General features: G+C 36.8%; 1 protein-coding gene across 3 annotated transcripts in view; it reads right to left on the bottom strand.

The window, feature by feature from the left end:
* Positions 1-1,444: 1,444 nt before the first annotated feature.
* The window catches only part of atrnl1b (attractin-like 1b), a 617,494-nt gene continuing 607,255 nt past the window's right edge, over positions 1,445-11,683 (bottom strand). Inside the window, exons 29-30 of one of the 3 annotated variants that reach the window (XR_011345361.1) lie at positions 4,584-4,671; positions 3,522-4,153 (exon numbers count right to left, since the gene is read on the bottom strand). Coding sequence is in view for 2 of the 3 variants with exons in the window: in XM_069900005.1 (XP_069756106.1) it covers positions 3,359-3,483 (125 nt within the window). In the remaining variant the exon portion in view is untranslated. Of the gene's footprint in view, positions 3,484-3,521; positions 4,154-4,416; positions 4,672-11,683 lie in introns of those variants that run through there. The other 2 variants (XM_069900005.1, XM_069900007.1) reach the window with 2 other exon arrangements.

The raw sequence follows: 11,683 nt of genomic DNA, 5'->3' as shown, positions 1-11,683 counted from the left end.
TGTTGGCAACTTTCCCACGACTGAAGGACATTGTATATGGTTGAACTTCTTTACCAGAAAAATTGTTAAACGCTATTAACTGCTTAGTTCAAGACATATTCTGGAGAGATATTGTAACTTTCCATGTTCTACAAATCAGTGGGATCCCATCAATGAAAGGGTAAATTATCAATGGCTTCTTAGTAAATGAGGCATTAGAAATAAAATCCAGAAATCCCTTTGCAAGCACCAGTAAGAAAGCAGTACTTTGCATGTTGTTCTCTAACACACAGTTGGGTCAAGCTCTTAGTCTGAGAAAGATTTTTTACCACAGATTATTATTTACCTTACATTAATAGTGAAACATATTCTTCAATGTGCTAACATTTTAGCTTTTGTTCTTTGTAATTTTTATTGTATTCTTTCATTATTTCCACAATCTCTACAAAATGTTTCAATGAACCCCAAATAAAGTATGCATTTCAAAAGAACGTTTCAACAAGTGGAAGGAATATTGCTTTCCAAATCTGCACAGTGACCCATCTAATAATAAAGTTCTAATGTGGGTACACACAAAAGAATTAATTTAACACTGGATCTCCTGTGGTTTAGCTATAAGTTTTTAGACTGACAACATGACCCTTCCAGCCTGTGGTGCCCAATTACACCCAATTAACCCACAACCACTGTATGCTTTTTAAGGGTGGGAGGAAACTGAACCACCCAGCGGAAACCCATGCAGACATAGGGAGAACATACAAACTCCTTACAGACAGTGCCAGATTTGAAGCCAGGTCACTGGCTCCATAACAGCTGTAAACTGTGCTGCAAATGATGAATCAGAGATGCAATATTTTAAAACCAGGTTTTTTTTTTGGTAAAATGGTTCTTTTCTTCATAAAATAGCTTTTATCAGACATTGGTTTATAAAAGTAGATGAAAAAGGGAAATGCCATCTACAGCACCACTGAAAAGAAGGCCGGAAGTTGAGGACCTGCCAATGAACAGAATTTAAAAAAATCAGTGTCTAAAAGAACAAAGGAAATGAGACAGGAAAGTGAAACTACCAACTCTACCATCAAAGATGGAAGCCTGAAATAAGAGCAATTGAAATAGGTTTTTGCATTGGGAATTATCCTTAGAAATTTGTCAATAGGTACTTTTAATTGCAAATGTCAACAATAAAAACCATGTTCAATTAATCATGATAAGATTTGCACAATCAAGATTTTTCCTTGTTGATCTCTGGTACAAATGTGAATGACAAATCTGTAGACGATTGAACCTTTCCATTATATTAAGGACTTGTCGAGCATGGAATTCAGATGATCTTCGCTTGCTGAAACTTCTCAGTGAAGACTGACCTTGCCTTTCGATCTAAATCTTCAATTTTATCCTCTGAGGGAAATTTTATGCCACATTTTCCCCCACCCACCCACCCTCATGCTATATTAAAAGATTCAATTTGTGCAAAAGATTTTGATTATGGCTGCTATCAGTATCTTCTGTTGAATTGTTCCTCTATTGGAACTAACTCTTTAAACAAATAAGTTACTACATCTTGGTCAGAATCCATTTGCTTTGCCCTTTGGGTGAAATGTGCAATTTTCTGTTAGCAGTGTGGGAGATGAGCTCAAGATACGATATTAAATCAAATTTCAAAGTGTAACAAAGCTCTGATCCGCATTTTGTAGCAATTTCTATGTTGTCATTTCATGGACTCATTCAGGTTTGTTTCTTTTACCATCTATCAGGCCATGAACATTGGGAAAAAAAAATCAGAAAATAAATGGTAAAATATTTGTCCGTGAAACAGGAAAGAGTGCTGAAGAAGAAAATGACATGAGTTTTTTTTTATTATGTTGAAACTTCAAATTTGTTTTACATAGGCCCAGATTAACACAGAACTTCAGTGAGCTGTTCTTTAATGATACAAATCTAAACATTTCAGTGTAAAATACATCTTTGTGCAATCACCTGACTAATGTTGTCAGATGTGTATTTACAGATGTGGTATTTACAAATTAATGAACTGGGTGGCAAGACAGAAATGAGTTAAAAAAACAAAATCACTGAACCCCTTGCTCAAAAGATGAGACATGAAAAAATGAGCTTCAATCAATCCTTAATATGTGTTGACTTAAAAGTGAATCCATTATAGGTTGGAACTAAAATCCCACAATTCAGTGCAATTCAACACAAATATGTTTCATGAAAAGAACAGCTTCTATTTATATAATGGGGGCAGTCCAAGATTATTGATCCTATAATTTTACTAGATTGCCTGCCTTGAAATATTAAAATCAGAATAGATATTTTACAGAACCAAGTGTTTCATGGCAACTATCAGATGGGTTGCACTTTAACAGAAAAAAAATTAGAGCACTTTCCTAAATCAAGGAAAATATATATTCTTCTGAAAATTTTATTGCAATAAAATCAATGATCTAAATCATCCAGTACCTGAAAAAAGACCACAAATTCATTTTCTTCCACCCCATGTCCTTCATTTCTTTGTTACCATACCAATCAATGTTCATCAAAGTTGGTTGAATGCCGAGAGTGTCTGCACCATCTGCTTTCCATGCTTGGATGCATTGTGTTTTCTTCAGTTACAGCCAGTTGTTGGTCAACATACACTAAAAGGCTTTGTTTAATAGAAATGTTGAGAAAATGTGGTTATGTGTGGATTTCTCTTGGATGCAAATGCCCACTTGATTCAATTAGAATCAAGGAGTATCATAAATTGCAGATGTATATTTTGTTCAAATAATTAACATACAATGGATTTCTAATTATTGATTCACCAACACTGTAACATGCAAGTAACCATGAATCAAACTGCACACTACAGTATTATTCCATGACCTCTTCAGAATGCAGATAATTGGAAATTTCTGGGACGATAACAAATGCATTAATATTTATGCCTTTCTTTCCTTCCCTTCACATTTACCAAAGTTGCAGTACTGCATATTTCAAAAACATTCTGTTAACACATTTGCATTAATACTTTAACATCCTTAAATATTGATAGTCAAACACAATCAATTGCCATCAGCATGTGGCTAAAATGAAAATAACATTTCTGTGGTCATTTAACATATCTAATTTTATTTCCGCAATCATATTTACAAACACGGTTAATGGTGTGAAAACGCAATAAATCAAACTGACGGCGTGGAAGATAAGTGTGACCTCTATCCACCGGTGTAAGACCCATTGCTGACTTCTTATAGAAGATGACGGGGCACATTTTTTTTAAAATATTCTTATCTTGCAGCCTCTTGAAAAACTGAGGCTGTTGTGTGGCTTTAAATCAAAGCCATATCAAAAATGAGAACAGCTCAAAGAATAAACAAGTGCAGTTTTAATTTTTTTATACACAAGTTCCTTGATGTGTTGGAGGGAGCTGCTTTCTGTTCCTAACTGCTGAAGTCTTCTCTTTGCTCTCACTTGGCTTTTGTTGTGAAATATCTACAAGTGCACTGGCTATAGCAAGACCTGCAAGTACAAAAATGAGAAATGAATGACGGAGTTCTATTAGGCTTTTCTACATTCTGGTCGCCTCTCTGCATAATATCACAGTGAAAAGACTTCCCACTCCAAATTCGATAAAATGTGTTCTATTAAATCAGGTCACTATTGAAGATCATTATTCAGAATGTCACACAAATCACCATATGAAATCCATTAATTTTGTTCCCTGGTCAGTGCTGTTCCAGGTTATCAAAGCAATACAATTAAGTGAGTAGCAATTCATTACTCAAATCTGAACTCTAAACGAACATCATTAACTATGCCAAGATTATTTACAGAAGCATTGGTCAAATAAACTTGGTCTTCATTTACATTTTAAGCCTTCTGTATAAACACAGGGTTTCAAGTTTTCAATTTGGCTAGGCACTTAATTTTATCAATTCACTTGGAACGCTTTGAACTATTTTGGTTACTACTTTTGAGAGGTCAAAGAGATATTTTAAATACAAAAGTGAATTTGATGATGAGCGATGAGATGAGAACATTGGCCATTTGAGCACATGGATAACAAAATATGTCACTAAATTAGTATCAGTAATATTTTACTTCTTATAACAGAGCTTATTTAAAAATAAGCCAGCCATTTCGTTGAAGTTTTGGATGAAAGCATATTTTCAACAGGGTATTTTTCCTTCTGTGAAAAATAAACAAGAAACAAGGAAAATAATTTCTCTTTGCATTCATGTATAGACATGGAAAATATTACCTTTTCATATTGTACTTGTATGTTATTTAAATAATTTAACTGCAAAGGACTTATGCTACAATAAATTAAGTCATGATAATTACCACTTTTTATTCTTGATAAAAATATGCAAACCAGCATGTTCAAAGTAAATAATGTTAATACATTTAGAATACCTGTATCTCCATATGGCCTAAAATATGCAGTTGAACCAAAACTACAATTATTACCTTTAACCCGACACATTCTAAAAACTATTGTGATCAATGAGAAACTTGGAGAAAAAGTTATAGAACAAACTCATTCACATTTTTGCATAAGAGAGCCTAACCCCTCTCCCCATGAACACAGTTCTCCAGTATCAATGCCGGTCACTTACCACAACAGTCACAATTATCCTGTGTCTACAAAGCTGATTAGAAGTTGGATGCTCTGCTGTGTGACTCATATCAACATTTTTTGACCATCTACAGAACAAAAGTTAAGAGTCTATGGGCAACAAAAGTTGATTTTGCTACTGATGGATGTGTGTGTGTGTGTGTGTGTGTGTGTGTGTGTGTGTGTGTGTGTGTGTGTGTGTGTGTGTGTGTGTGTGTGTGTGTGTGTGTGTGTGTGTGTGTGTGTGTGTGTGTGTGTGTGTGTGCGTGCGTGCGTGCGTGCGTGTTTTTAAATAATTTAGTTACTCAATTAGATAATCAAAATAAGAACACAAGACTGATGGAGTTATTTGTTGAAGTAAAATCACAATTACGCCAGGAGTCTATCAGCACAAACCATTGTAATAAAATTCATGAACTTTCCATATCTAAATATTCATTATGTCCAAACAATAATGAATTTGGATATATTTCTGAACACTTTACCAAGGGTCCATCAGAGAAAGACAGCAGAAGTATAAAAGCAACACTTACTGCATATTTCAAGTCGATTTACTGAAACCAAACTCAGAGTGTTCCGGTGAAATGCTAATTTATGCAGGTATGTTTTAAAAAAACTAGATGAAGCAATGATTGCTGGCAATCACTCTTTCAGTCAGTTTAACCATAAATACTAAATATGATTCACATTTCATTTTTTTAGAAGGTTGAGCATGTGAAGCGTGAAGTCTACAATATAATTTTTATAGTGTTAATTATTAGACAACTTGAACTTCATGTGTCAAGTCAGCAGAAACATGACATACGATGGTCTAATTTTTCCTTCAAAACATTCCAGCTGTTCAAAACAATTGTTGCTGATCTATGGACTAACTCAATACACCAAAACATTCACCATAAATATTGGATAGCAATCTATCAACCTCAAATTTAATATTAACAATGGCTCTGGCATCATTCAGCATCTATTTTGGAGGAAGCCAGTGCTCATAATTCTATAAAGCCTCCAGTTTTAATCAGGGGTCTTAACACTTGAAACGTGAGCATTTTAATTCTCAACAGATGCTTCCTTACCTCCTGAATGTTTCTGCTTTTAATATATTGAATTCAACCTTATGGACAATACAGGGGCAACTTTGGAAAATTGTTGCCTTGGAGAGCACACATGTTGAAGGTGGGGCAGAAGATAAATTACAGTCCAAGTCCGAACTGTTCAAAGATTGGGTCTGCCCAAATTTTGGTATTTACCAAATTCTCGAGCAGTAATTTTAAAAATCACACTTAAGGAGGAATAAAGCTGCACTGCCTTGTGGATGGAACACTGTACTGCCTGATGCTTCTTTTGCTTTCTTTAAATACTTTCGTATATGACCTTGTAATTTCTTGGTGATAAGATCATTCTGCACCATGTGCACATACAGGACATCTTGAAGCTGAAGCTCCACACATTTACTAACTGTTCCCATGGACTTTTCTGCAGTAGCCTTTTTTTTATGCCGTAACCGTATGTTTCCAGTAGAACAGTATTGGTTTATTAATTATTTCAAGTTGGTCACTCAATTTCAACATGTTCTTCTTTCTCTTCCTACCACAAAGTTTTTTTAGGATCCACTGTTATGGGTTTGTAAATACACATGCTATACATGGTTGCTGCTGTGCCCCTGTGGCACTTACGCATGTAAATAAAAGCCCGCTAAATTTAAAAAGTTTGAGAGTTTTCAAAAAGTCCAGATCCTCTACTTTTGTCACCATTAACCATAAATCAAAAGATTCACACATACAGATTATAAAAAGGCTAACCTGTGCATTATTGGGCTGGCACTCATCAACTACTTTATAACCTTGCCCTTTTCATGATTCGGGCCCTGCCACAAAAAGCAAAGCATACCATCTTTACAACCCTGCAATTTCTCTCTGTCAGTCACCTACTGGCAGCTTGGCAATAATAATACAAAATAAATCACCATCGGTGGAACGGGGACTTCTACGTACTTGACGTAATGTTACACTGGAGGAGTCTCTGCCAATTGTATTTGTAAACCAGCTAAATAATTCTTCCAATCTGTGTCAAGAAAGAAGAGTCTGTTAGAAGGATGGGCAGTAAAGTGTGTAGTGTCAGAGGACATTTATTTTGAGGGAGTGAAAAGGAATGTAATTATGAAAGTGTAAATAGTTTATATGCATTGTTTTGTCCAGCATAAGCAGGGGTACCAAAGGATGTGCTGTCTACCTCTAACAAGAGCTGAGGACATTTTGTTAGAGCAAAAGAGGAATTTGATGTGAGAGAGGAAAGGTCCAATTATAATTATCCTTGCTCCATGTGGGAATTTTTAAAATGGATAAGACAAAGATTCTGCTGAATGATTGGCTCGAGTCCAATTTAAAATGCAGCACAGTGAAGGAAATAATCATCTCATTACAGGCTGAACCATGGGCAAATTAGCATTGAATCAACAGGGAGTTGATGTGGGGAAATGAGTTTAATTCATGGGGTGCTGGTAATGATACTAAGGAAAAGGGAGCTCTTGAATCAGCCTATGGGCAGTGTCTCAGTGAATCATTAACTCGGGCTGTAGATAAGACTTAAAATAAACAGACAGGAGAGGATTCTGGTGAGAAGAAATTTAGAAGGTAAAGCAAGAGGACAATATACTACTGCATCAATTATGATAACCATTGTCTGCTAGGAAGAGACAGAGCATACAGTATATCTCTAATTAGTGTCAGAACTGGAAAAAATATAAAAAGACAAAAAATGAAACTCTACCTGAATGTCCACAGCTTCCAGAACAAAGAGAAATAAATGGTTATTATTTACTAGCAATTATGGAGATGAGGCTGCACTGTAATCATGGCAGAGATTTAAATTGTCCAGGATATTATGGATTATAAGCATTTTTTTAAAATGGAGGAGTTGTCTTGATAATAGAGAATTGAATAAAAGGTTGAGAAGTGGGATCATAGATCAGAAAATCAAGTAGAAACATTTAGATTTGTGGGCCGGGCAAACTAATTGTAGGAGTTGAATATGGGCCCAAGAATTACTGGTAATGTCAAAAATAGCAATTATGAAGTAAAACCCTTGGCACCAGCAGCTTCAAGCAAATGACACAAAAAAAACTTGAAATAAATAAGAAGAAAATAATAGGTAAAAATACAAAATTTAAAATTGTAAATGTTCTCTGAAGTAACACATAAACCTTTAGTGAAAATGGGAGCAAATATTCAGCCAAAAGAGGGCCTTGGTTGTGCTTTGCTCATAGCAGCTCTTAAATAAAGTTGTGTTTGAATAAAATGGTGTCATCCAGGATGAAGAGCTGGTTGATGCTGCTCGCCGTTTGGATGACTCCCATAAAGTGTCTCCTTATTCCTGCTTAGTCATCTCGGACTGTAAACTTGGGGGTGGGGGGGTGTTAATTATCTATAATGCTATTGTTCAAATTTTGGGCAGCTCCATGGAGGGGGGAGGAACCTGCAAATGCAGCAACAGTTGAATGTTTTCAAAGAATGTGGCTGAAAGGAAAGTAAAATGCTTTAAGGTTTATATATTCATGCAAGTGAAATTTGTTCAGTGTAAGTACAGTGTAGTATTTTTGTCCTTATACTGTTTATACTTAATGCAGGAGTATTCATTAGGCATTGCAAGAGTTAGTCTCAAGCAACCAGAAAATACACTTGTCCGAATCTACCAATCTCCATGGGTGTCAGATACCAGGGGTCTTACTGTATTAGAAAATTAGAGGTACCGGAAACGTCCTAAATATGGGAAATTATAATCCACATACAGATTCATCCAGTCAAGTTAGTGGTAAACAAATTCATGGAATGCATTTGATGGTTTTCTCATTCAAATATGGTTAGTTTAACAGCTGGGTCACATGATCAGAGGCATCTGGCTGTGTTGTATTTGCATCACAAGTAAACTTGCAGGGCACTGCTTGCCACTAGGGTGGCAAATGGTATGTTAGTCTTGCAAGAGAATTTGATCAGGCAAAAGTAGAAAAGTAGATGGGGGGGGTGAGGGGGAGGAAATATTCAAAGGTATGATGCTTAAAAAAAGCAATGACTAATATTCAAAGGATTATGAAATTGTTTACACAAAACCCTAACAGGAAAATAGGTCCAGTCGCATTAATAAGACAAGTTAAGGACAGTACTGGATCAAAGGAGAAGGCTTATAATATTAACAAAGTTTCCTAATCTTCCAGTGTCAGATTTCAGCAAAAGAAGAACCAGGGCAGTGATAAGGAAAGAAAATGTGGGATAGAAGGTTCTCCAGATTGACTCTGAGGATTGGGAGGGTGGGTGGATGTTGCATCTCCCTACTGGGAGATGCAAAAATACTATAGAGCTGAGAAGAATACGTAATTTCATTGTAATATTATATTCTTACAAGGCTTAACAGGGTTATGCAGTAACATTGCTTCCCTTACTGGGGTGTTTAGAACCTTTGGTCACACATATAAGTAGTCAGGTGTTCAGGATTGAGGTGAGAAAAATTAAAAAAAAAACTTTACACCAAAGGGCCATTAATCTTTGGAATCCCCTGCACAAGTGGTGGAGGACCAGTCCCTGCAAGCAGAGTAAAATTTGGCAGCACGACTGGCGCATTGGTTAGAGCAATGCCTTTGCAGCACCCGCAATCGGGACCGGGGTTCAAATCCTACACTGTAAGGAGTTTGAACATTCTCCCTGTGTCAGCATGGGTTTTCCCAGGGGCTCTGGTTCCCTCCCACCATTCGAAATGTACCGGGGGGGTGTAGGTTAATTGGGTGTAAACTGGGCAGCATGGACTCGTGGGCCAAAATGGCCTGTTTACTGTGCTGTATGTCTAAATTTAAAAAATTTAAATTTAAAATCCCCGTTATTTGGAATTCAAGCAACTGGAAACCTCAAGCAACTGGCAAAAAACATCGTGGAAAATAAATGAATAAAAAATATGGAAGTTTAAAATTGTCAACACACCATCTCAAGCAACTGGAAAATTCAGTTATCCGGCATATACCAATCCCCATAGGTATCAGATGCTGGGGGTTTTACTGTGCACAAGACAGGAATTGATAAATTCATTTCTTAAGAAGATCAAGTAATATGGGGTTACTGCAGGAAAGAGGCTCTGAGATATGAGTGGGTAGCAAGGCGAGGGTGGAAGTGGAGCAAATGGCTTTCTCCTATTTTACCTTAGTCTTTGGCTATGGCAATATGAGGAGGAAGGTGTAGTTTTTTTAAAATGTCACTGAATATCAGAGATATTTTAAACTATTAAAAATCCTTCTCACTACTTTTACACCAGCAAAGCCGGGAATCTTGCTTTCCCAGTTGCCAATCAGGGAGGCTTGGCTTCCCCATTCCATTGGAGGACATCCAGCTGCCATTGATACATGGTAGTGCCTAGGATAGATCATTGGGTGGGCCTGGGTAGAGAACAGTCCAATGATTCTGGGAGGACTGCCCTGTTGCCAATGTAACTTGGCAATCTTCCACAAGTAAATAAAGACATCGGACAAGTACTATAGAGCAGCTTCATTCAGGGAAAAAAAGGAACTGGTGGCATTTCAAATCAAACCCTTCAACAAGACTTATTTTGGATCCTTTTACTGGCTATCTGCTCTCGAGGAAAGGTTCTGAGTCAATTCCGCCTCCTCGCCTCGCAGATGCTGCTTGACACTAAGTTCTTCCATTCCAGTCAAGAACCATTACTGATCTGCAATAAGACTTGCCCAGTTTCCTCACTTGCTTAAGGCAGTGTCCATTCTCCTCCTCCCCTCTTTATTCCTTGGGCAGGAGGCAATGGCGGCAACTTCCTGTGCATGTTTAAAAGTATTGAGGCAACATGGTGAAGATTAAGAGATAGTTTACCTTTTATTATATTGTAAAGATCTTGTGGGACCCAGGCCTGCCTCATCTATTTTACGATCTGGTTCCGACGTGACCAAGAACATTATCACTTCCCAAGAGAACTGCAGATTTCTGGGCACACATCGTTCCCTTCTGATCTTTGCCGGGAATGTCAAAAGCAGAACTATTTTAACAGTGGAAAACACAATATAATAGGGGAAATGGTACATATTGATCATATTGATCTTCAAATTTAATGGAGCAGAAAGAAACTATGTAAGGTTGCCCATTTTTGCTTTCAAATATTCCTTCAGTCAGCCTTCCCTTAAGTGGTTTGTGTTAATCAAGATAAAATAGAATAAATAAATGCACACGTAGAAATGAACAAGAGACTATCCTATCCACACAATGGTTGTGTGTCTTTACCCAATGAGCTACCCAGGGCAGGAATTACTCGAACCTCACAAATTTCCACAAGAATGTCTTCAATTACAAAGCACATTCAAAGCAGCAAAACATCCAACATATTTCAATTGGAATTTCATAGAATAGGAATCAGAAAATAATTGATATTAAGCTGATAAGAAAATATGTCTATTGATCAAAAGGTTATTTAAGAAACATCTTAAAAGATAGATTGAGCGGTTTTGGAGGGAGTTTCAGATTTTTGCAATTAAAACAAAGGAAAAAGAGACTCTAACTTCAAAATTGTGGGTGGCATAGTTAGTGTACTGGGGAGCACAATGTTATTACTGCGCCAGTGATCCAGATATGAATCTGGGACTATAGGTAAAGAGTTTATATGTCCTCCTCGAGTCTGTGTGGGTTTCTTCCAGTTTCCACCCATGTTCCAAAGATGTACTGGGTTAGTAGGTTAATTAGTCGCATGGGTGTATTTGGGCAGCATGCACTCGTGGACCGGAAGACCCTGTTATTGTGTGGTAACTCTAAATTCATGAAAAAAAAATCTCATAAGTTGCAGATCGGAAGGGCATTACAGTCATAAGGAAGAGTAAAATCGCAGAGGTATTTGAAACCAGAATGAGAATTAAATTAAATTCAGAAACCAAAATGAGTCAGCACCCAAAATGGTTCAACATTTCATAGCTAAGGATTATAGAACAAAAAGAATTGCAAAAAGGAAACAACAACAATGCCCTTTGTGTACAGACATAAAATATAAAATTGCAATGGCTATACTTTGTCATTCAGCAGCAAAATGATGCTTGCCATTCACGGAGTGACAACATCATGCCCTGTGGCA

Source organism: Narcine bancroftii, chromosome 10, assembly GCF_036971445.1.
Source record: "Narcine bancroftii isolate sNarBan1 chromosome 10, sNarBan1.hap1, whole genome shotgun sequence".
Lineage (NCBI taxonomy): Eukaryota > Metazoa > Chordata > Chondrichthyes > Torpediniformes > Narcinidae > Narcine > Narcine bancroftii.
This window is presented reverse-complemented; position numbering and strand designations above follow the sequence as displayed.